The sequence below is a fragment of the Pleurodeles waltl genome, chromosome 10 (genome assembly GCF_031143425.1).
Source record: "Pleurodeles waltl isolate 20211129_DDA chromosome 10, aPleWal1.hap1.20221129, whole genome shotgun sequence".
Taxonomy (NCBI): Eukaryota; Metazoa; Chordata; class Amphibia; order Caudata; family Salamandridae; genus Pleurodeles; species Pleurodeles waltl.
Genome location: NC_090449.1, coordinates 576,554,513 through 576,581,123, shown reverse-complemented (window position 1 = coordinate 576,581,123; position 26,611 = coordinate 576,554,513). Strand labels below are relative to the sequence as shown.

At 43.0% G+C, this 26,611-nt stretch overlaps 1 protein-coding gene across 2 annotated transcripts in view; it reads right to left on the bottom strand.

Annotated features, from left to right (window-relative positions):
* Positions 1 to 26,611, bottom strand: part of OBSCN (obscurin, cytoskeletal calmodulin and titin-interacting RhoGEF) — a 1,961,032-nt gene that overhangs the window by 1,368,647 nt on the left and 565,774 nt on the right. For both annotated transcript variants that reach the window (XM_069211034.1, XM_069211033.1), the window contains 10 exons: positions 18,622 to 18,888; positions 17,795 to 18,061; positions 17,082 to 17,345; positions 13,293 to 13,556; positions 9,329 to 9,595; positions 8,889 to 9,155; positions 8,060 to 8,326; positions 7,302 to 7,568; positions 6,500 to 6,766; positions 5,801 to 6,067 (listed from right to left, as the gene is read on the bottom strand). In XM_069211034.1, the coding sequence (XP_069067135.1) occupies positions 5,801 to 6,067; positions 6,500 to 6,766; positions 7,302 to 7,568; positions 8,060 to 8,326; positions 8,889 to 9,155; positions 9,329 to 9,595; positions 13,293 to 13,556; positions 17,082 to 17,345; positions 17,795 to 18,061; positions 18,622 to 18,888 (2,664 nt within the window). The remainder of the gene's footprint in view (positions 1 to 5,800; positions 6,068 to 6,499; positions 6,767 to 7,301; positions 7,569 to 8,059; positions 8,327 to 8,888; positions 9,156 to 9,328; positions 9,596 to 13,292; positions 13,557 to 17,081; positions 17,346 to 17,794; positions 18,062 to 18,621; positions 18,889 to 26,611) is intronic.

Here is a 26,611-nt window from a genome sequence, read left to right as displayed (position 1 = left end):
GGGCAAGCATGGACCAGACCACCTCTGGATGAAAATAGCATTTATAGTCAACAAGGTGATGCCAACTTAGGTAGTGAGCCTGCACATACAGAGAATCAGACAGGTGACTAACCATCAGCCAATCATCTTGAGTTTGAGCTCAATGCCATAGTCTCAGTGCCTCCAAGTACAGGGGATGCAAGACCATGATAGCCAGCTGATGGCATACCACATTATGGTTATGCTGTTGATAATTAATCCAACCAGCTTCAAACAGAGGGCAACAATATTCAGGGCCAGTCACATCACCGGAAGTTCAAGCAGGCTTACATGAAGATTCAGCTCCACAATCAATTACAGACCTCTGATCTCAAGGGCATTGAGCTGGACACTCCAACCAAGGGAGGAAGCCTTGTCACCACTATAGAAACTACTGGCAAAACGGTTTCTTGAAATTCAGGTTGTCTAGCATCCAGCACAACCTCAGGTTCTTAGCCGCAGTGGGGTAACGGAACTTGAGAGGGCTGTCCTGCAGAGTACCTTGAGGGGGTCCTCTCCCCCTGGACCCAGTCAGAGGCTTGCTACCCACGCACAGTGTACTGTGCTGAGGGGACCCTCTGGAGCTTGGGGCTCCCTGCACCACGGGGGCCTTTGTTATGCCACTTTTAAGCTGCCTTTGAGGAGAACTGAATAGGTTCCGTCAGTGGTTTTCTGTGCTGAGCACAGGGAAAATGAAGGACTCACTGACGAGCTTGAGGAGTAAACAGGATACAGGAGTCATGCAGTCCCAAAAGCTGCAGAGGAGCCCTCTTTTGATAAACAGTGGGATCATATCCTAAAAATTCTGAACTCTCCAAGAAAGCAGGAAGGATTTGAAGGTGACCATGCCCAGTTCTGCCCTAATGAAAGATGAGGTGCTGCACAGGCTGGAGTTGCGAAAGGTTAGTTGATGTATAAACACAATTTGAAGACAAGGAAGACTGTACTCTGAGAGACCACCTTCAGGAGTCAGTCTTCGAGGTGTGGGAAAATTTGAATCCCCAACCTGCAAAAATGTTCTGTGACCACCTAGATCACCTTTGTGAAAACATGAGGTGCCAATGTAAGGCTAAATGCCAAGACTGCAAACTAGTGAGCAATTGCATTTATGGTATATGAAAATATTTGCCGTGTAGGTCTAACAAAACCATTCAGTCTATGAACTCAAGGACTAAGAGGACTTGCTTAAGGACAACATCTTGAATTTCAGCACGCAAAGAAAGAAATTAAAGATGTAAAGGTCTAGAATGGGACAGAGAAACCAGCCCCATCATTCTTGGAAACCAATAAGCAACAGGAGCAACACCCCTGGCCAATATCAACTCCCTGCATGAGCTCTATATCTCCCTTTTTCAGAAAGGCAAGAAGCTGCTGCTGGACAATCATGTCATGGTCTGCCGAAGAAGCAGAGGGGGCAAGAGGGATGACGGGAGGTGACTCCAGAAAAGGGAGGAAATATCCACTCCTGATGATAAGGAGGACCCAAGGGCTGAAATGATGGACTGCCAGCATAACAGAAAAAAGACACCAACCCTTGCAAAGTATGCCTATGCTCCTTCTAAGGTAAACTAAAGAGGTACGGAGCCAAGAAGGAAGATGAAATAGATTACTGTTGGACTCCCTGGTGTCCTTTGGGGGCAGCCCCGCCCTCTGCAAATGTCAAAAAACTGATTTGGTTGATGGACACACTGGGAGGGCTGGTTGGCCCATACGGCTGGTCCTGGTAATAACCCCTAAACATCCTGTACTGTTGGTGGAATTGTGGGCTGGGGAAGCCAAACCAAGCAAATGAGCTGCGGTATGGCACTGTTTGGATCTCTATAGGACTGACTTTGCTTTCTCACCAAAGACACAGGTGCCACAGAAGGCCATACTTGTGAGTTTTGTGGGGCTGTACCTGGAAAACTCAGTGGAACACATCCATGCATGTCTAGATATAGTTATTCAAGTGCCCTTTGCTCTAGTCACCAACTCCCCTGTGCCAGGGATTGAGCAGAGAACCTTCATGGCGGCATCTTGCCCAGCATGCACTAATCAGCAAAGTGGTCACGCACATGTCCTAGGAGATTGGGTCGCTACCAATTGGCCCATGTCCCAAAGGGCATTAGATCAGAGGGGCACTACGCAAGTGGTACTAGAAGAATGAAGAGCCTAACCTTCTGAGGAAAAAGCTTCTTGCCGAAGCCTCTAGACTAGTTTCACTCCCTGTTCAGAGAAGTAAAGGGAAACAAGCTAGAATTAATTTTCATACAAGAGGACATTGATTCACCGGGCTATCAGGTGAAGGATGAATGGAAAAAACATGTAGGGTTACTATGGGCTGGAGCAGAAGCCAGCTTGTGCCATTCAGCTAAAATGGGTCCCAAGCACACCTCGTAGGGGCAACAATGGTCCAGAGTAAGAGGGCTGAATACTGGGGGATCTCCGTAAGGAAGTTAGCTTTATTCTCCTCAAGAGGAATTTAAAGTCCCTGGCTGTTTGTGCAGACCTACTGTAAGGGAGATGCTTTCTCTATGGAAGGGCCAGTAGGAAAATCCATGTAAAAGTGCCCAGTCCCCTGGCATTTTCTATGGGCAAACAAAAACCTCATCAGAATCAGTAGAAAGAGTGTTTTCTTCCGCTTGATTACTGTCATCCTCATCATGGTAGACATAAATAGGAAGAAGAATAAAGTAAGAGTTTGACCCAAAATCCTCATTCAGGAGTGCAAAGCACGTATTTCAAGGTAGAAGCTAGTAAAGAGGCTGAGCACTGAAGCTAGTGTTAACCTTATATTTAGTCTTGGCCAAATTGGCTTTTATCAGAATTTTTGATAGCACCAAGGAAGTCAGCACAGGCTGCTCTATTGGCACAAGATTATTGCTAGAGATAAAGCGTGGTTGTGCAGTCCCAGGAAAGGTGTGCCTGAAGAGGCAGAGAAATCTTGATTGCTGAAGGTGCACCATAGGAAGCCAATGCAGTGATCTACTTAGCTGCTGACAAAATTGTTTCTGGAGTCAAGGTGACACAAGGAGCCATGACACGAGCAGTCACAAAATCAGTAAATGTAAGAAAAAGAAGGACAGGAAACAAGCCTTTTCATTACATGCATCCAAGGTATGGAACAACATCCCTCAACATATCAGATGTCCTTCATTGTTTCTCAGTGTCAGAAGGGAACAGTTTCTTTAAGGACCACCTCATCAGTCACTGATGAGGACCTGCCAGCTCATATGACCATAAGCCTTACAAGAAAGACAATGTAGCCTTCACCACATGTACATGATTCTGGGTGACTGTCTCATACACGACCCTGAACTACTCTTTCCTTCATCCTTTGTCATTAGGTTCATGCTTATAAACACCAACAAATACATACCTTAGATTCAGTTATCTTTAAGCTCTCAAAGTCTCAAAGCACTTTTCACACCAATACATTTGTTTACTTGATGGCATTCAGTATGTATCACAAAAAGGCAACATGTTGTTATTATTACTATTAGCATTGCTATTATTATTATGAGTATAATACAAGCATCTCCATAATAATTATAATACTAATGTTTTTATATAGTGCTTCACCTCACACTTCTGTTGATTCCAAACATTGTACATAGAATGTGCAACTATTACATAATGAACCGAGTTCAGAATATTGGATGATACGTGAGCTATACCAAGATCATATCACTGCATACTCTGTGGATAGCAATCAACTCACTGGGTCATTTTGCCATTAAAAGGTTAAGGGCCTTATTTAGAGTTTTATCGTATGGAAAACTATGCCACAAACTTCCCGGGTGCTCAAACTTCGCCAGTTTGAGGTGCTGCACACATAATATAGCCTATGGCACTTGTAAGACAGGAGACAGGATGCTGTCGGCCAAATTCTAAATAAGGCCTGAGTCCATCCTTACATGATTTCAAACTAAGACTTGAAGGACACAAATAGTTCTCCGGATAAGGCACACTACTTGACCTATTAAACTTACGGATTCACTTTGTGACACTACACATAGCAAGGACAGAAATCTAGTTCTTCCATGACCTTTCTGCTTCCCCTTTCACATTAGTTACCTAGCATTCTTATTCCAAAATAAAAAAATAGAACTTACAAATGCATGGTTGGGATATACTACATACACCATAATCAAATCTATTATCGCTTTTAATCAGCTTTGGCGGAAGAGAGAGATTCTCAAACTTTTAATATGCTATCCTCATTTAGGAGGACATAAATGTAAAATAGCACTGGAGCAGACATTGAAATTTTTTAGACAATGTAAGGTACATGTGTTAGAACTTAGCATTTAAATTGATCAGAGTGAATGACTTTTAGTCACCTGGTGCTCCTCTTTCCATTTGTATTGTTAATTGACTAGCTCAGCGGTCCCCAACCTTTTCTGTAGTGAGAGCTACTTCTGATCAGTAAAAATCATTGTGAGCTACTGAAGGCTAATCAACTTGTGCATTGTTACCAGACGCGCCCACCTTAACTGACCTTAATCCCGATGTCCATAGAGCCAGATACTATGGTTCCTACAAAATACTTTGACTAGGGGCACTATGACAGGGCTGCCTTGTGTGTCAAAGAGGTTGTGGTCTTATATGTTAACGTGTGTGCATATGAATGGGATATGTGTGTACGGGTGACTGAGAGAATATGTTGTATTTACTTGTGGCACAGGGCATAACTTTCACCATATGTGGCACCGTTACATATATAACACAAATGTACAACCATTTCTTTTAAATGGGAGAAATTTAAAGTGTAGAAAAATTTTCTGAGAAAAAATGTTCACAATATGGAACATTTATCTGCACTCTGAATGTCTCCCACTTAAATTAATGGCTGTACTTTTCACTTATAAATATGGCACTTTGACGAGAAAATGAAACTGAAGAGTTGCCTTTGTTTATATGGATTCCATAAAACTAATCATTTAAATTTTAATTTTCTCCCATTTAAAAGCATTCAGAAACATCACACTCCAATATTGAGACAAGGACCTTTATTTAAGAGTTAAATACTTTAGTGCTTCAGTACCTCACCTCTGTACCCCAGCCTGGCCCATAAATATAACTGAGCACTGCTCATCATCAGGCTCCACTATCTTCAGCCTGATGCAGTGCTTAATTTGTAAATAAAAAGGTGCTGGTGCTCAAAGCTCTCCTCTCAAACACACGGCTGCTGCAATTAAAAGTGCCAGCACATAATACTGAGGCAGCGTAATCCTGAAGCGGGCCTCTTCAGTCCATTTATAGCCACTCTATGCCCCTTCAGCTCACTCTGTCAGCTTCCTGCTTTTACCCTTTCTGAAGCTTTTTCGTTTTTCTCTTTCTCCGTCTTTCCCACGTGTCTTTTGCTTGCAGCAAATGCTTGAGACGGAAAACTAAGCGCCAGCCCTCAGAAATAAGTGCTGGTGCTCTGCACCGGAAACAGCAAGCACAAATTAAGCACTGGCCTGATGATAATAATGTAAAGTAAACACAGCCGTCCCTTAACTTTAAAAGAATAAGGTGACCCTGGTCTTATTTAAAAATGAACTCAAGGCTGTCAGCTACTGACTAGATTTTTCAATGTATGACTTCAGTAGCATAAAATCCCCTTTGTATTAACTATCACATCAAACACCTTTCTTTAATCACTTAAAAGGAATATTGCCTTCACTGGTCTGCTGGTAATGGTTGAAGGACCTGTTTCCAAACTCTCCTCAGCTCACGTTCATTGAAAGAGAGTGCAACATTATTCATTTAGGCATGCTAACAACAAACTTCTATTGAGTGTAGAAAAGAGTTTTACCATTGACAGTCAAAATGGCCTCTGTTTGCTGTTCTCCACAAATGCAAGTGTAACTTCCGGCGTCGTCAAGATCTAAGCCATAGATGGTCAGTGCAGTAATGGTACCCTCCTGTCTCATTTTGAATTTGCCACTCGGCTTCAGAGACATTTGCCCCTTTTTCCAAAGTACCAGAGGTGCAGGCTTGGTCAGCTCACACTGAAGAGTGGCCGCTTCTCCCTCTGTGGCTTCTATGTTTGTCAGCTCTTTTTTAAAATGAACAGGCAGCACTGTGGAATACAAAGAGAGAGTTACCCCAGCTTGTTCCATGAGAGCTTGACGAGAGAGTCTGTCCTGGTGGGGGCAAGCTTTCTTTTCAAGCAGTATTTAACAGACGACATACAACATTTACAGCACACACACATGAGAGTGGCATGGGCAGTCAGGCAAACATCGATGGCAGCTTGGAATAATAGAAGACACACATATACACAACACAATAATCACATTTAAAAAGACTGAGCAATTTGCAACAAGAATCCAAGGAAATGCCTTTTTGTTCAAGAAATGCTTTGCTGCAAAGAGACTGAAAATATTTGCCCCAAGAAAGGAAAGTTCTGTGAAGATGATTGTGATACAGAAGGTGGAAGTGCAAGCAGTGAGTTCAACACTCACAAAATGACAGCTTGAGTTGGTGTAAGGATTGCACAGTACACATTTACCATTGACCGTCAAAGTGGCTGTCGTCCCCTGGTCTCCACAAGCACAGGTGTACTCTCCCGCATCTTCCATTTGCAGGTCTCGAATTATAAGCTCAGCAGTAGGACCGTCCTGCCTCATGGTGTACTTATCACCACCTCTGAGGGTTTTCTTTCCCTTTTTCCATTCCACTGCGGCTGTTGACTTGGTCAGTAGGCAGTGAAGGGTGACCGTTCCACCCTCTGTGACTTCCTCATTCTTCAGCTCCTCCTGGAAACGCACAGGAAGCACTGAGAGGCGCAAAAGAAAGTGAAAAAAAGTATAAATCCACAGACTCAAAAGCACTGGTGTGCCCTCCTCTGGGTTAGCTGAGTATAACAAGCCTCCCATCACAACAGACACTACTTTAAGCATTTTATTGTCTTCAACCCAAAAGGTGAAGTACAAAGCACCTATAAATTCAACTGTGGAGTGTTAAAGGCTCAGCATGCAACAACTGATGAGCCTATTGCACATATGATGCTCATTATGTTGCAGTACAGGAACATCTGTAAGGATACCCCTGCCTCTGGTAATGATGTCACTAAGTTGACACCAGCTGAGAAACTGGAGCTGCAGTTTGCAAAATCCATTCATCAAGAAGTGCCCTTTTATCAGGAAACGTTTCCTAAGAAAGCTGAGCAGAAGAATGCAAGAGACTTGAATAAGATGTTGACAAAGAAAAGAAAGATGTTGACATGAAGAAATGAAAGCAAGATATGTGAATAGGGTGCTCACACGATGCCAATATGTGTGGTTGCAACGCATTATGTGGAAGCCAGTTACCATTGACTGTCAGGGTGGCCGTAGTCTGCTGGTCTCCATATGTGCAGGTGTAATCGCCCGCATCCTCCATAGTAAGTTCATTGATCGTGAGCTCAGCAACGCCGTTGTCTTGTCTTATGGAGTATTTGTCACTTGCCCTTAGCTTTTTGTGTCCTTTCTTCCATTCCACTGGGGTGACTGGTTTAGACAGTTCGCAATGAAGAGTGACTGCCCCACCTTCAGTGACCTCCTTACTCTTCAGCTCTTGCTTGAATTTTACAGGAAGTTCTAAAAGACACAAAGGACCGTACAATATACAAACTCAGAAAAACAGAACTATCCTCCTTTGCCGATGACTTAAGGGTGATATCCCCTTGGTCACACATTATCAAAATGTACTGACTGATCTGTTCTCCTCAAACATGCAAAGAGAAGGTGCTTTTTTGGGAGAAAAAATAGCTTCATGAAGTCTTAGAAAGTCAATTTACAAATACTGACCAGAGAAAAAGTCTCTCTATGTATGTATATGTAGAAAATGCAATTAACGTCTACCTACAGGATAATGCCTAACACAGGACCAAATGGCACAGAATCTGCACTACTGAGTCTGCATTTACATTCTCAGCCATCATGATTGGTTGTATGCTAAGCAATCTAATCGCATGATGGCTCAGAAAAACAGCCAATGGTGAGAAAACCATAAGAGCAAAATGGCCGCGTTCAATACCCTAACAATTGTAACAGGATTTGGTGTATGGATTTACATGGAAGACATATACCATTGACAGTCAGTGCAGCTGTAGTCTGCTGGTCCCCACAAAAGCAGCTGTAGTTCCCTGCATCTTCAGTGCAAAGGTCATGGATTATGAGCATAGCAGCAGGGCCATCCTGTTTCATGCTGTATTTATCACTAGCTTTGAGTGTCCGGCGACCCTTCTTCCATTCTACATTGGCAGATGACTTGGTCAGCAGGCAGTGAAGAGTGATTGTTCCACCTTCTGTGGCCTCCTGGCTCATCAGCTCTTCCTTAAAACTTGCTGGAAGCTCTGATACAAGAAGAGGAATGTAGAAGAGAGTTGACATACACACTCAGATGGACTGGTATGTCCTTTTTTATCATTGAAGAACGTGATATCCGTATGAACACACACACACGTACCGCCTCTCTCTACCTGACATCTTGTCGAACAAACAGCAAACTAAGAGAAAACAAAATTTTTAAATACCTATCTACAGTGGGAAAGAAGCAATTGGTGCCCCTTAAAAACGCTGCGATATTGAGTGTATTTTTTGCATTCAAGTAAGAAAGTATGTATGTATAGGAAGGTTCACGCAGTGACTTCTACAATGGCCAACTGTACTTCCAACAGAGTTCGTACCTCCCTCAAACAAATCAGCATCTAGGTAAGCTCAAACACAGAAAATTGCTTTTGTAGTAGGCAACATGCCATTTCTCACAAGAAGAATGAAATAATAATGCAATAAAGTTATGTTTAAAAAACAAAATGGCGACAAACAACAGCCAGCCCAGTAAGAGCAAAATATGTGAGCTTACCACTCACAAGGAGAGTGAATTGATTTACAGTGAATGGCATTAAACACATTTACCATTGACTATCAGGGCAGCTGTGGTCTGCTGGTCTCCACATGTGCATGTGTAGTGTCCGGCATCCTCCACCTTCAGGTCTTGAATTATGAGCTCAGCAGTAGGACCGTCCTGCCTCATGGTGTATTTATCACCTGCTCTCAGCACCCTCTGTCCCTTCTTCCATTCCACTGCGGCCGTGGATTTAGTCAGTACACAGCGAAGAGTGACTATTCCTCCTTCAGTCATTACCTCATCCGTCAGTTCTTTCTTGAAGCGTGCAGGACGTTCTGACAGATGCAAAAGAAAGGAAAGAAATAGGGTTGAAAACCAAGACAGTAATGTTCTGGAGGATGAGGGGACACTAAGAAAAGACGGCCCAACATAGAAGAATGTAGATGAGCTCCATGCTCACAATATTCAAACAAGAGTGGGTGTGAGAAGTTGTGTGGAACACATTTACCGTGGACTTTCAAGGTTGCTGTAGTCTGCTGGTCACCACATGTGCAGGTGTAATCAGCGGCATCCTCGAGGTCAACGTCACAAATGATAAGATCAGCTATAGGGCCTTCTTGCCTCATGCGGTATTTGTCGCTTGGTCTGAGCGCCCTTAGTCCTTTCTTCCACTCCACAAGGGTGTCTGACTTGCTCAGTTCACAGTGGAGAGTGACCGTTCCCCCTTCTGTGACTTCCTTATTTGTCAGTTCTTCTTTGAAACGTGCAGGAAGCTCTGACAGACGCAAAAGGAAAACGGGCAAGTGAAAACACAGCACAGCAGTTTAGCAAGCAAAGCGGTATTTTTGTAGAGCAATGCAGACGATAGGTATGGATGGTGTATGTATACAGGTGTGTTTACGTGATCATGAAAAATGTTTTAAATGTTTTGACTTCAAAGTTCCACTGATTTTAAAAGTATGAGGAAAACTGGGTAAAGGTGATTTTCATCGAAACACTGCAGGACGCACAGTTAGGGGTGCATACCATTGCTTGTGAGGGCAAGTTCTCTCTAAGAATGGACTCATTACACTCAAAGTAGAACATTCTTCATACCATCTGGTTCATGGTATTACAGTTGCCTTATCATATAATGCTCAAAGTTTATATTTTTCATTGGTATACTGCAGCTGTGCAAGACTAAACATCCTGGGCATCACTGAAAGTGCAGCAGCGTATCTGCGGTAGCAGCAATCTTCGTTACCACCTGCCTGTATCTACTGTCCATTAAAGAATGGTGAGTGGCCCCTGGTGGAAAGTTCTGCTGATGGCAAAACGCCTCTGCAGAGCACTCCCTAGATCTGTCTTCTCGGATGACCCTCATTTGCATGAGAGAAAAAAAAGTGAGGCCTGTCTCCTTCCACCTCGGTATTTGACATCTTTTGCTAGTGGTGCATGGGAAAATATCATCCAGATAAGCACTTAACTACTTCTAGTCCGAAGAGTCACCCGGACACATGTTTTCAAGTGACCTACTGGTATGTTGAGGGTCTGGGGCTCCTGGGAACACTGGCTTCCACAGGAAAGGGACCAAGACAGCTGCACTTTTCACAGGAAGAAATAACACTGTATTCAACATTGTATTCCTCTCCTGGGTAATATACTAGTCCAATTATTCCTTTTACGGACCAGCAATCAAGGTTTGGATTTCTATATACATCCCTCTCCACCCAGAATGTATTGCTTGGCAGGCTGCAGATGTGCTCTGAGAGACAACGTGCCGTGGTGTATCTTCGTCACTGAGACTGGGGGGCTGCAAGCATGGCATTTCCCTACACAAGCACTGACGTGTTCAGATGAAAAACATTATGAGATGAGTAAAAGGTGGACATTTTATTGGGTCTGGGATGGTCAAGGATTTGAGGTGTTATGGGAGTCAGTGAAAGGGAAAACTATTTTTTCAGAGTAAGCCACATTCTTGAAGATTTTCATCTCTACCCAAGCATTGAGGAACTTCATGCTGTACAAAAGGGGGCTTGAGAAATTAAATCTAATATTAAAGCTTTGACTCTAATGTTAAACTTGGAGGAAGGAGGCAGCAGCCAGCCTTCCTCCGCCACAATTCAGCCACTCTCCACCATTTACAAGTGGTGATGTAAACTGTGCCATTCGCATGACAATATCTCTTCCTCTGCCACCACAGGGTGGTGGGTCCTGCAAGCTCAGGACTGGCAGCAGATCCTGGCAGAGGAGCCCAGCAGGCCAGAACTGACAGAAAATCTCTACCCCCATCTTCCCCGTCTTTTAGGCCAGAAGAGTCACAGTCTGGGCAGGGAAGGTAACTCCTGTATCCAGTGCAGCATAAAGTACTATGATAATCACAAGGATTATTTCCCAGTCCACACCAAAATGGTTATCCTCAAGTGTTTTCTTGGTGGTATAATGCACATGCACAGGGCTGGCATTTAAATCCGTGGGATTCAACTTTAGTTTTAGGGTGGATGTTGGGTAGACCAGTGAGGTGAGGTAATCTTTCTAAATACTATGTTGGCTACAGACCCTTGGGATTCCCGACTTGCTTCTGCTATGCATGCACAGGAGCAGGGAGAGTAGCTCCCACTGCTAACTTTGTAGAAGAAGCTACCGTCTTCTCACTCCTAAAACCTATACCTTTGCTTTGGATGAACAGAAATAGTGGGGCAATTTCCTGGTGGAATTCTTCCTCTGGCAGGACCCAGAATTTCTTCTAAAACATAGAGGAGAACTCAACAATTACAACACATATGCCTCCGCCTATTCCATATCTTGGAATTAAACCAACTGTTTAATCAGTAGCTGTTGCATTCTTGAAAATATGGTACCACCAACGTAACAACTTATTTGGCTTGCCCCAAGAGGAAGGAGAGGAAATCCCAAAATAGAGATGTTAATTTTTGTCTTTTAGTGGAGATAGCTTTTTCTTCAGTGTAGTTGTTGCTTCACATAGATCATCTTCTTCCACAATGTAACAGAAAATAGTGAAGAGGTACATGACTGTGCTGAAGTATGACTATTTATTAGGTATCTGAAAGACCCCATCAGCTAGCTACACTGCTGCTTCCTGATTCTTCTGTTTTCTAAAAGCAGAAACACTTTGCAACCTGCCATCCATCTGCTTTATAGAAAATTAATTCCATCTCTGTGGTATATTTAATGTATATTCCCTCTGAATTTCGGACATGAAAGAGACAATGCAGGATTAAAAAGCAGATCTAGAAAGAGGGTACATTAGGAAGTAGTGCAACGTGGCACAAGGAAGGGTGGGAAGCCGATGTGTAAGGCTCATTCTTTTCAATGTTAAACCACCATTTTGCGTCCGGTTTATCAGGTAACTGCAAAGGACTTACCCCCACTCAAGCAGCGATACGAACACAGTACAGCATAAATACAGCAGACAAGAGAAAGCCAGGTGTCCCATTAATGGAAAGTAAGACAATGGCATCTTCAGAGGTCAGTTTACAGATGTGCCATGGGGCACAACAGGCATTTACGTCTGTTTTTGAGTCCTGCTGAACACTTCTGCCCTTCTGTAATTCCCACTGCATTCCCACACATTCTGAGTCCTTGAGATTTGCAGAACACATTGACTCTCCTGCATGGAAGCACTGCCACATGCAGATGTGTGAATGTGTCGGCCTTTGTGCACAGTGTGGGCGCAAAGGCAAAGAAGCTCTCGGGAGTAGGTCTGTGTGCTACCTAGAAAATGGTGCACAGTTAACGAATACCCAAGGATGAATTTTGGGAGTGCACTAGGGTGTCATAGAGTATGAGAAATTAAGCAGCACCAGGTGAGTCATGATTTGTGTTTTCTAAGCTGGAAATCAACAGGTAAGCAACAATGCTATACAAAGTTATGAGACATGGTTCTAAGATGAAATTGAGCCTTTTGATATACCCACCATTTTGGTCAAACAACTTAGACCACGTGTCGGACAAGGAAAGCAAAACACTTGGTGCATTACTACTTATAGGCACACTTCTCAAGCAATTAGGAAGGAGTTATATCCCACTTTTGACTTGGTAATTGCTGTTACGAATATCTCAAACAGAACTGCATTTCAGGGATAAGTAAAAGGAATTACCGATGCCAATGGTACTAGTACCATCAAAAGTCCCTGCTGGACCAGATGTAAAGGAATCTCACATCCAGATCTTTGCAGGGAATGCTCAACACAGTGAGCTCTTTTTGAAGAAAAGCGAGAATTTAGACTCCACCCAGCTAAAGAATGGGCAGAACACTTCTGAGGCTACAACAGACATTAAAAAGTGAAATTAATAGGTCAGAATTGCTGAGACAATAGTGCTTACGATACCTAATTTTGAAAATAAAAAAAAGATAGGCCTTTAAGAAAGAAATTCAATTAGACAAATTGTTGTGTAGTGAGTGATATGGAGGCAATCGTCTGCATAGTCAAACAGAGGACATGATAGAAATATTACACTTAAAATGTTACCATTGATGGTTAAATTTGCTGTGGTTTGTTGCTCTCCACACATGCAAGTATAATCTCCAGAATCCTTCATGTTTATGTCATAAATAGTCAGTTCAGCGACTATGCCATCTTGGTTCATGTTGTATTTGTTGCTCGGTTTCAACTCCCTGTGTCCTTTTTTCCACACAACTGGGGCAATCTTGGTCAGCTCACAGTGAAGAGTGGCAACTTCTCCTTCACTGGTCTCAATATCATTTAGTTCTTCCTTGAAAAGTGCTGGCAGAGCTGAGGAAGGTGAACAGGAACATAAATGTGTTAGATTTCCTAGCTGCATTTTTTCCATGTGGTTGTGTTCTGAGGTGATGTAGTTTACTAAAAGCATCAACCTTGAAACTATCAAACTAAGAACCAAAAGTGAAAAAACACCCCATATTGTATTCATGAAGAGAACTTTTCGTACCTATTAGTAAAATTCAAATGAAGTGTGAATGTCCAGTAGGGTTTTCCAATCCTGGTTTTGACTTTCACAATACATTGAAATCCTGTCATTTACTCCAACAGGTTCAACAGGCTTAACCCAAGTTCGAAAATACCAGAATGCAATAGGATATTTAATGAAATTCCATGACAGGAAATATAGGGCCTGGCATAGAGTTTTGGGATGGGTAATTTGTCACAATTGCATCGGATATACAATTACATTAGGATATAATACACTTGTGATAATATGGATGGAATATCCTTCATGTTATTGACGGAGAACCATTCTGCCAAATTCTAAATTAGGCCCTAAGTTTGGTCAGTCACAAAATAAATAGGCGATGCCAGATGTCAATCATACAGCCTGGAGTAGGAACAGATTATATTGTATGTCAGGAGACCATGATCAAATCAGTCTTAATCACAACTGCAGTATGTTATGACAGGAATATTATCCCCTGCATGGTGTACAGTTGTGTTCCCTTGCCCTTAAAGCAAACTGCCTATAACAGGTATGCAAGTTATCTGTTTTGATGCTGGCCTCGAACTAATTTGGTGTCTGTGTAGAGACAAAGGGCTCTTCCTTGCTATGAGTGAGGTCCTGTATTGGTTCTGTGACCTGGAACGGTTCACCAAGCATGCCTCATTGCACAGACAGGGGACTACTGAGCCCGTCACAGGTTTAGTTTAAAAAGCAGTGGTAGTACCATGCCATGTTTTGTGAATTCATAGCTGTGGAACAGGCCTTTTTTATCTGTGTCACTGGAGTGGAGGTCTACAAAACACTCATGTAAAATGTAGCTTTTATATGTTAACCCAGATCCTAGCACTAGCATTATAAGTGTATATTGTGCATCTTTGTGTATGTAGCCTGTGTGGTGTATGCATGAGTTGTATATATAAACCAGAGTAACAGCGTCCTTTGGGATCTATTTTGGATACCACAAGCCCTGCCTTGTGCCTAAAGGGGAGGTGAGGATGATTGCCCGGGCATTGGAAGTATAATGCTGGATGAAGGAGACCTGGATACTGATGAGGCAAAAGAGGAGAAAAGGCGCCTTTAGAAATTTGATTAGGCCTTTTGCTGTGAGTAGCTGCTGGTTAGTCTACTGAAGCACTGTCATTTGGTTGATGGTGGAGTGAAGGGTGGGACTGCAGTCTCTTTTGTTCAAGGTGAAAGAGACATTTTACATGAGGGAATCTTTTTGTATTTGCACTGATGACTCTTCAGTGTAACTAATGACAACCAGGTGCAGAAAGCTCAGCCATCTGTGTCTCACTTTTGAACACTTCATGCTGGAGCCTACCCTGCTCTGACGATCATAAGTGTACAAAAAGGTTGTGTCTGAAGAGCAACCTAGAGAGGACACTTGAAAGGAGAACTGCCCAACCTGGTTCCGAAAGTACAGTCAGTAGATCCACGTCCTCTCTCTGCTTAGATTGTATAAAGTGGGAACTACTAACCAACTTGCAGTTCCAGTTCCAAGTTCTCTATGACTAAGAAAGAGAGTGCTCAACAGAGTACTCAGAAAATGTCTGTGGAACAAGCACTGGTGACTCCTGGCAGCCAGATTCTCAGAGATAGGGGGACATCACCTGAATTCACGCCTAGATGAGAGAATTGATTACCTGTATTGAAGTGCATAGAAGCCAGCATGCTTCTTGAGAGAGGTAAGAAGCCTGCTAACCCTGCAGGATGACTGGCTGCCCAGGAGGAGCAAGGTGAAGCGTGACCCTGGTTGGTGGTCTGCTGCAGCTGCGGACTGTGAAAAGCGGTCTGTCTGTCCTGGTGGTACCAGGCCCCAGACTCTCAGGAGTGATTCCTGCCAGGAACCTTGAAGCTGCTGTATGACCCAAACCACTGTGCATGATCAGTGAAGTTATGTCCTGAGCCACTAAACCTGACCTGTAAAGTTGTGACCTAAGCCACTGTGTCTGGATAGTAAAAGAACAGCATTATCCGAAGCTGCTGCACCTGCACATTGTTTCAACATGACCCAGAGCTGCTGTACGACCTTGGAATGCATGAAGCATCCAACAAGCCAGTTTTATATGAGGATTCAGCATCGGTTTCTGCCAGCCAAACCAGATTGGAAAAATTCAAGTGCAGCTGCCCCAAGTACCCTCCGGACCAGTCAAGAGAAGATCCAGTACTCCTCTGAGCAACAGTCACATTATCCAAACATAATTGCTGAGAAGGGTAAGAGGAACTTCAGGCTTGCGCTCGCCCTAGAAGAAGGTGAGTGCAGAGCAAGCATCAGAAGTACAGGCCAGCTGCCCTAAAGGCACCAGTCTGTTAATGGACTGGAAGATGTGTTGTGTGAAAAAGTCCTTTAGGACTTTGCTAAGAAATGAATACCAATGTAACCAGCATTTGAACCGGCATTTGAGTCATGCTAGAACCAAAGCTGAGAAAGGAGCTGCCTGGACCATAAGGGTGAGTCCAGGGTCAACAGCGCAAGGAAGCTCCAACCTACTCTAGTGTCAGGACCCTAAATTGCATTGTGTATGTTTTTCCTATGTGTAATATTTAGTTTTAGGATGCATCAAAGTGCTTTTTACCATTAAAGTCATGGAAGGCGTTGGATAATCATTTATAATAATAATGTGTGTTTGTTAAGTGCTAAGCTCTAGCACCAGTACAATCCCACTTTGAAAAACATATGACTGTTCATCATCACTACCACTGAGAGTCAAGTGCTGCAGGTGTTGTACTTTCACCAGTTTGTAAAGTCATATGAGGATGAACCATAGGATATCAGTACCTTTACCTCTAGGTCTAGGCGAGCAACAATTTAGCTAACGTACTGGACAGGCCTAAATACATTATGAGATATTAATGTTACCTCTGCATATGATTACACATCAGTCTCTCGTTTGTGCCTATGTTCACCAACGCTTACTTCTTAATAAGTCTAACAGCAGTTCTATTGTATTGTTGTGCAGTTCTCAGGCACTCAGGCCTGTGACAGGAGCTGCATCTGAAGCAGTGCTGACTCATAAAATTCAAACTCTGTCAACCTGTCACACAGCACTTCTTATGTCTCAAAGGTGGGGCTGAGTGGCATAACAGTTGTTAGATTCATAGGAAAAACAACAAAGTGCATCACTGAGGAAGAAAAAGGACTTTGAAGAGAAAAAGTCAGAAAAAGTCAAGCGTGCCCTTTAGAGTGACTAGCATAGACTGAAGACTTGCATGCGGTAAAACAAAAGCACACGACAGGAATGTGATAGTGCAGGTCTCAGCCAAGGGCATGCAGTGCAAGGTGTAAGAAGATGACAGCTCTTGTTTTGAGGAGCAAGCGGTCACTAGTGAATACTGAAAATTACCAGTGACTGTGACAGTGGCTGAGGTACGCTGCTCTCCACTCAAACAGGTGTAGTCCCCTTCATCTTTGACATCAAGATTGTGGATCAGCAGCTCAGCGACAGTTCCCTCCTGCCTCATTCCATATTTCTCGCTTTGCCTCAGAGTTCTGTGGCCTTTCTTCCACTCTACTGGAGCCACCTTGTTCAGTTCACAACAAAGAGCAACTGTGTCACCCTCTGTGGCATCCGTGTCTTTCAAATCCTCTTTAAAATATGCAGGAAGCACTGCAGGGGAATCAGAACCGACAGAAAAGGTGTTATAGTTTGAAGCCTGGGCACATATTGCATAAGTCTTCTAGAAATGATGCTCCAGTTGTTACATTTTCTGTGAGCGAACATCAGCAAAATCTTCTGAAAAGTTGTCTAGAAGATCCAATTGTACGAAGAACATTAAGGAAGTAATAAGATATATAAATATGTAATGTGGTATGTAACCTCTTGCAATTGTGAACAAAAGATGTGTTTGTGTATTAACAAGGAATACATCAGAAAAGCTATCTAAATGTTAAAAAATGATCTTCTCAGCAGGCAAAGGTCCATCAGAACATTGTTGACAATAAGAGAAGATGTACAGTGGTACTCAAATAAACCTGGGTGTTGGGATTGGATAACGAGGAATATTTAAAATTCTGTGAGCAGTACAATACATGGTAGAATAATATTTCATATTTTACCATTTACTCTTAAAGTTGCTGTTGTTTTCTGGTCACCACAGACACAAGTGTATTCTCCTGCATCCTCAATATCTAAAGCTTGAATGACAAGCTCAGCAATGGGACCCTCTTGCCTCAAAGTGTGTTTGTCGCTAGGTCTGATGTTGGTGTGTCCTTTCTTCCACACCACCGGAGCAGCTGCTTTGTTCAGCACACAGTAGAGGGTGGCTGTTTCCCCTTCGGTGCCCTGTGTGCTCCTCAGTTCTTCCTTAAAAAGTATTGGTAGTTCTAGGAGATGGATAGAAAATAGTGTGATGAACTACAAGCTCAAAGTCGTAGGTTTTCCTCCAAAGTTGGGGACACATTACTTACACGAAGACAGAGGAAGATATACATTAACATAAAGAACACAACTCCTAAAATAAAAACAGTTAGATCTTGTAGAAGAATAGTAATGAGTGTTGGATGGTCAAAGACAAATGCAGTTAACTATGAATAGAAAATTGTGCAGAGTAATATCCAGAGAGGAATCATGCTGTTCATTCTGAGTAATACTTTCTCCTAATGGCAAGGAACAAGGATTTCAAGAGTTCACAAAGAATTTTTCAAATGTGGGAATTTCCTGCTTCTGCTGTTCTAATTAATGGGCAAATATAATATAGTTATCCGTAAATGTTTCTTAAAAAATGCTAAACCTTAAGGTTGAAACTCAAAATTGATGGTGGTGATCACTTTTCATCATCATCATCATCAAGAACTTCCACATTGTATTTATAACTGTGAAAACTGCTTCATGTATTGTTACATCAAATGTTTTTGTTTGAAAAAAATAATTATGAGGTGTTTACCAGTCACTGTCACTGCAGCTGTTGTCTTCATGTCTCCACAAACACACGTGTAATCACCAGCATCCTTAATGTCCAGATCACGAATAACCAACTCCACTACAGAACCCTCTTGTCTCATTATGTATTTCTCGCTTGGCTTCAGGGGCCTTTGGTCCTTCTTCCACTCCACTGGAGCGGCTTCTTTGGTCAACGTGCAGCGCAAAGTGGCTGTTTCACCTTCTGACATTTGATAGCTCTTCAGGTCTTCTTTGAAAATCGCTTGGGACTCTAAGGGATTTGGGTGACAAGTGAGTACATTAGAATAAGCAGACCTGAAATCAATGGCGTTCCCTTTTTCATACCAATTTTCAGGGTTTTTTCCCTACATGTATTATGCAATAATTAAAATTAATTTCTTCTACATCAATTGTCTTCTTAGACAATGATGTGCTACCGACCAAGAATGGTGACTTGGTGCTACAAATTATGAACGAAATCTTTGGGCAGGGCAGCACGTTTGAGGTAACTTATTCACCATAGCAGCCTTAGTGTAATTTCTTCGGCCACGGAGCACCACCTCCCTGTATTGCATCTGCTACATTAACTTCCCATGGATATCAGGCCAATAATTAAGAAAGACATTCTGGCATATAAAGGAATTCAGGCCAACTTACCCTGATAGAAAAATGTGTTATCTTACAATAACGCAGAGGGTCTTTGAGCCTAGCTATTTTTCATCCTGACGCTTGAAATTCTGGGCAAAAATAAAGCCTCTAAGTCTTTTTTCAGAGACGATGACTTTATCTTCTAGATTTCATTACTGATAAACCTCACAGTTCTGCCATTTCAAAAAAGCACTCAAAGCTCACCTGTTTGTTTTAAATGTAGAGAGAATTATGAACTTACTGCTCCTTTTAGAGACAGTCATTGGTTTTAAACGTGTAGTTCAAATTGTGCTTCTTTTGTGTAGATAATTGTATTTCTCTATTTTTTTGCTCTGTAACAATCTTTTGTACACCACTCAGACGCCACTACTCTAACCTACTTTCTAAAAGTACTTTGCTTAAGTAAAGTATTTTTTCCAGAGGTGTGTACACTCCCTTTACCATTCCTCTAAGGGTAGCAAATCAGTTCTCTGTGCCCCAGTTCAAATAATTAATCTCCCCAATTATTTTATAATTCATTAAAAAATATCTACCAGTCCAGCCCACTGAACGTAAATGCAGTAGTCAAACTGGCATGCTCCAAGGAACATATTGTAGTCTGCTTGGCCTACTGGATCTTTCCAAGATGGATTCACATCATTTTCTCGACTTGCTTCACAAGCACATTCATTGCTCTAACATAAAGGCATATGTGAAATTACATAGCCAGATTGTGGTGCTACAAAGCCTTCTTATCATTAGAAAAGCCCAACTCATCAAAAGTTAAATATTCCATGATAAAGGAGACCGTGTTCACATTTAATTGTACCAAATTGTGCAACATCCTCATTTAATGAGCTGAATGACCATTAGCGATTTTAAATAAAGTTTCAATTTCTCCTTTTGATTAATCTGCAACATGGCGGCACATGTTTGCATAAGACATCTTTTGAGGGGCACTGACCTTTGGGGGTGGCAGAGATGATGCTGCTCTTATGTATGAGAGTAAGTAAAAAAGGTTTTTCTGTGTGGGGATGCATTGGAATCATCACTGGCTTAACCATCATCGTTTCAAGACCAGATTGGATTGTATGTGGGTGCAGATTGTGTTTAAAGGAATAAGGAACACATCATCAGCAGGGAAGATCCCAGGGTGCATCATTTTCCCATTGCATATTACGTAAGAACCTACATGTGAACTGATCCCAGCTTATTAACATTTTAAACACCGTTTCTGTGTTAATGATCATAGTCACTCAGCATCTGGCACTGACACACAGAAATACGTGCATGTCACCACCGAATGCATGATGTACCGACTAGTGGATGAACTGTGGATGGAGTGTTTAACCCCTTTGCTGTTAAGCCTTTCCTTCCCCGTGGTAAGACTTTTTTGGCTATTTTGGGTAGTTTGCACTTAGGTCCCCATAACTTTTTCCCACATAATCTGTCTATGCCAAATTTAAGGCCTTTTTGCCAACATCCTGGGGATTCTAAAGGTACCCAGGGTTTGCGGATTCCCGTGGAGGAGACCGAGAAATTAGCCAAAATACAGCTAATTGTTGTTTGTTTCGGAGGAAAAATTAGAAGAAAGTGCTGCACAAGAAAGCGTCTGTATTTTTACCTGCAAATGGCATCAATGAAAGGTTTAAAGGGCTATAATCACCATCTTCCCAGCTTTCAGGAAGAGGAGGACTTAAATCAGAAAAACAATTTTTTCAACACAGTTTTAGCATTTTACTGGGACATAGCACATTTTTATGTATTTTATGTGCCTTCTACATAATCCAGTTAGTGGTAGAAATGTTTAAGAAACCAATAGTGATCCTGGAAACCTATACGTTTCTGAAAAGTAGCAAAACTTCTGAATTCAGCAAGTGGTCATTTGTGTGGATCCTTCACGGTTTTCCCAAAGAAAGTAACAGTTGAAATAAAAAAATATTGAAATTGATTTGAAAAAAACAGCCATTTGTGTCTACGTTTTCATCTGTAACTTCTAACTATGGTAGATTTTCATAAACAATATATTGTTATGCCTGCTGTACTGTTCTGGTTGAAAGGATATTTGGGTTTGTAGGCTGACCAAGAACTCTAGGTACCCAGGGCCAATAACAGAGCTGCACCTTGCAATGGTTTTTCATTGTGTACCATGTATACAGTAATTCATTTGGTAAAATATGAAGAGTGGAAAAATAGGCATCAAGGAAACCTATGTGCTTCTGAAATGGGCACCAGATATTGAGTTTAGAAGCAGTGGTATTTACACATCTCTGAATGTGTGGTTACCCATACTAGCATGTGAATTAGAGGGCATTTTTAAAAATGATTTCTTGCTTACACACTGTATTACATTTGGGAGGTGCAAATGCAGAGATAAACTATTGGCAATAACACTTGCTCGACTATTCTGTGTTCCCCTAAGTCTTCTGATAAAAATGGTACCTCACTCGTGTTGGTAGACCTAGTGCCCGTTACAGGAAACGGCCCAAAATGCAACATGGATACATCAAATTTTTCCACACAAAACGGACCCATTTTTTTGCAATGTGGATAGCTGTGATTTTTGGGGACTAGTTCGGCTGTCACCTAGGGAAACATAGCAAACCGGTATATTTTTGAAAACTAGACACCCAGGGAAATCCAGGATGGGGTGACTTGTGTGGCTCTCACCAAGTTCTGTTACCCAGAATCTCATGGAAACATCAAAACTTGTCTAAAATAACACACTTATCTCACATTTCTATGACAGAAAGTTCTGGAATCGGAGGGGAGCCACAAAAGGTGGAGGTTTGCAGGTCATTTTAGGTAAGAAAATGGTATGGGCTGCATGTGAAGCACACCACCCTCGGTTCCCCCAGATGTTCAGTTTTCGGAAATGCCTGGGTCCGATAGGTTTTTCAAGGTGGCAGCATACCCAGGTCCAAAAAGTGCAGCCACCCACCATTGCAAGTGGGACGATACTGGGAGTTAGGTACTCCCTTCTTGGCCCATATATAAAATCAAAACCTCTGTCAAATGTCCTCTGGCTTGAAACTGGGATGACATGCTTTAGTCCGCAGGGGAGGCAGAAAGACTGTTGCCCCCTTCAGTTGGGGTGGGAGGCATAACCATGCCCACTGTAGTGGCCAGCCCTCCCTCCTCTGTTTAAAAAAAAAAGCTTCCATGGTGTCCAGGAGCTTTCTGCTCGCTCTGAGGGACTGATCGAAGATAATAGTCCTCATCTGTCCCGGGTGGTCAGAAAGACTGTGCCCATTTATTTGGTGCAGGCATTGCCATGCCCATTCTGGCAGCTCCCACACTACCAAAAACAAATCCCTGGTGCCAAGTGGGCTTTCTGCACCATGGGGCAGAAAGACTATGCTGATTTTTTTTGAGGGGTGGGGGCATTGCAATGCCCATTCTGGGCAGCCCCACCCCAAGATAAATAAAAAAAAAATCTCGGGTGCATAGTGGATGTTGTGCCCCGCTTGGGGGGGCAGAAAGACTGTGCCACTTTTTGGGAGGGTTGGGAGCCTTACAATACTCATTCAAGGCAGCCCACGCCCCTAGATGTATATAAAAAATAAATTTCTGGCTCTAAGTGGGCTTTCTGCCTCCCTGGGGGGCAGGGAGGCAGAATGGGGGCTACTGCCCCATCTGCCTCTTCTGAGGCAGAAAGGCTGAATATGCTCAAATTAATAAGAGAAGAGCATAAGCCCTTGCCCAAGGGACCGCTCCCCCCTCCCTGCTGTCTATTGGGTGGATCCCTGCCTGGCGATCGCCCTCCTGAGGTGATCCACAAGCAGGGATCCACTAGAGAGGGGTACCATTAAAAAGGGGAGATTCTCCCATTTCCAAAGATACCTCTGCCATCTGCCTCAGTGCTCGAGGGGATGAGACAGTCCCCTGAGCATCGAGGCAGTGAAATTGAAATAAGCCAATAGGCTAATTTTGCTTTTGGTTTCAGGAAAATGACCGCACACGCTGATCGCCATTTCAGTGAAAGAAAAGAAACAGCCTTGAGGGATGGGAAAGCATTTCCCCATCTCCTGAGGCTGTTCCTTTCAGAAGGGAATCCCTCTGGTGCTTGCACCAGAGGGATTTCCTGTGCCACATGCGTGGACAGCTGGGAGCTGTCCGTCGCACATGATAACTGTGGCGTCAGAAGGCTCTCAGCCATCTGATGCACAGAAGTGGTCAAAAAGGATATCAGTTTCGATAGAACTGAACAAAGTTAAAACCACAATAATGCTCACCTGACTGATGCACAGGCTTCACTTACGCGAATTACAATGCATCCCCTTTTGAGAAAACTCTCAGGGTCTCTAAAAAAATAAAAATCTGAGGATTTCGATATCACATTAGGTCTAAGGATAATTTTAAGTGTGTTAATTATAAAATGTAAAACTGTGTGAGGGCTACAGCAGTACGTAAATGAAGGAAAGCAATATTATTGCCCTCACTCCTAGACTTATGCAAATCAGGACACAGATGTATTTGGGAAGGCACGTTCAAATCAGGATTTTCAGTTCTGCAGTGCTAATCGGAAATCAGCCCTTTTGCCAGCACACTTGTTTTTGCAGGTAACCTCTGGAGAAATATTTCTGTGGGCAAATATCTCACTTTCCAAGTTTGCACACTGCAAATCACGGGAAAATAAGTGATATTACTTTGTTATTCCTAAACCTGAGGCCAAAACTCACTGACAAATTTACTTACGAGTCACACAGTCGAGCAAGACAACTTGCTGCATTGCACTGCGTGACAGGGAGAGAGCACGATTGCGCCATATCTACTAAATAATGACACATTTCTGCTAAGTCCTTGCTCTGGCACACTGAGTGCAGACTGGCACTAACGCAGACACCCTTGTGCGATAGTGCAAAGGTGCCTGTTTTTTAGGCAGGGTTGTTTTTGTGCAGGAAGGGATAACTTTCTACATAAAAACAATCCTCTGGAGCTTTTTTTCTCTTTCTATGTGTGCTGCAGAATGCAGGACACGTACAAAGAGATAAAAACAAGGAGAAATAAATATATTTATCCTTTTTAAGACTCACCTTGAAAGACATAGCAATTTGACACATTCCCAGGTTTACCAATGCAAGTAAATCTAAGAAAGTGCCAAAAACCATGTGTGGATCCATGGGAACACCCATTCTACACCTATGGAATTCCTTCCCAGTGCAGAGTAACTCAAGGCAGCGTGCACTGCCTTGCATTACTCCAGGTGGCTTTGCGTGGCCTAGTAAATCTCAACAAAGCCCTTGTGCTGCATTGCACTGCCTTGCATGACACAATGACAACATAAGGGGTTCATAAATCTGGGCCTCGGAATGTACTGCTAATGATCACATATGGTGGTATCAGTTTCTACCAGGTACTCAATTACCATGCAAGACTGTACAGTAACTGGAATGAGGGCCTATGGCATTGGTTAGTCACCAGAGACAAGCCTACAAAAACATTGAAAAATCCCTCTGCACAACACAATGACATTATTGTCCTATTAAGATCTCACAGTTTTAAATACCTCAGTGTAGAAACAAAGAAATGTGAGCACGATGTCATGACCTGCTATAATGACATGCCATGAAAAGACTGCAAGCTATGCAGGATCTGGAACATCATTCAATAACACATTAAGCAGGCTCCTGAATTTCAGAAAATAATTAAAAACATATGTTTTTAAGGCATACCCCATCCATCAAAGACAGCCCCTTCAGCCATAAGGACAAACCTCCAACTACCATATCATGTTCTAAACTCTGCACTTGTAGTTTCAGTCCTTGAATCATAATGCAGACTTTTAACCTCTTCAGTGCACTTGATGGAATGGTTCTGTCATGTGCACCGGTGTGCATGTGCGGAGGATGGAACCATACCTTCTACCCACCCTCCCGTGGGGGAATCGCTAGACCTCCCCCCGTGGGCAGCTTACTTTCAACCCCCCCACAGTGGATGGAAGTGGAAACACTTCTGTTGCCATCCCCCCGCCCAACAGCGATCTGATGAAGTTTGTGCGTGTGGTGCACTGATGTCATCAGATGCAGCCGGGGGAACACTGGAAGCCATTTGCTTCCAGCGTCTCCAGGGAGAGGATGCAAAGGTGGGTCCTTCTCCAGGGGATGAGGGGGCTTGTGTTTTACAGTCACAGGAGAAAAGGACTTTCCCCCTTCGCCTGTAAACAGTGGACTCCTGCTCCATGATCGCAGGCGGTGCCATGATCGTGGAGCAGGAATCCAGCCCACTGGGTCACCAGGGATTTATTTCTTTATTGCTGTGGGAGCAACCCCTAAGGCAAGTGTTGCTCCCCTGGTGGCAGGAACTGTTCCTGTTTTGGCTCCCCTGGGGGCTGATTTGGCCTCTTTTAGGCCGATCAGCCTCCAGGGAGGGGCTGAAACCCACTAGAAGCCAGGGAATATTATTAGTTATTGACTGTGGCGAGTGACCCTTTGGGCAAGGGTCGCTCCCCTTGGGGGGCATTTTGTTATGTATTTTGCCCCTCCCAGAGGGGAGGTCAGCCACTTTTAGGCCAATTTGACATCTGGGGGGGGCGGAAGGCCACTAGACACCAGGGATTTAAATTTTCAATGTTTGAGAGTGGCCCCTTGGGCAAAGGTCGCTCGCCTTTATTGGGGAAATTATTTGGCTGCTTTCTGCCCCATGGGGACAGATTTGCCATATTTTTAGGCCCAACTGCCCGCCAACTATACACCAGGGTTTTTATTTCTTTATATGTCGGGGAGCAGCCCCTTTGGCAAGGGTTGCTGCTCTTGGCGGGGGCCTGTATTTTGAGCATTTCTGCTCCCCTCGGGGCAGATTGGGCATTTGTTAGGGGGCAAAAAAACTCTAGACTAGGGAAAGTTTCCATGTGTGTGTGTGTGTGTGGGAGAACTGGATGTTGGCTGATGGTCTGTGTGTGTGGGTTAGCGCTTGGCTGGTCTTGAGCATGGACTGGTGCTGAGCGTGAAGTGACGTTTGGCTGACAATGTGTGTGGCTGACATTTGAATGGTGATGAGCAGACTTCTTATTGCTTCATATTGTTAACTATTTTATTTCTTGTCATCATTTGTGATCATAAAATTTAATTTTTCCTTTTCTAGTGCAAAGCTTTCGTTTTCCTTTGCTGTGACTTCTGCTCGCAGTTTGGCCACTGGTTTATCAGCAGTTGCGCGTGTTTGGTAAGAAATTTTCTTTTGTACTGTTTGCTCCAAATTAGTATCATTGCATTGCATGAATGTATTTTTTGTAAATGTTGTAATAATAACTGCATATTTAGCTTCTGTAAGATTGTGTGTGAAATTATCTTTGGGTTTGTGCTCAATGGGTATTGTATTGTTCTTTGTGGAATTTTATTTTGTTTATCCTTTCTAGTGTGATATCGTTG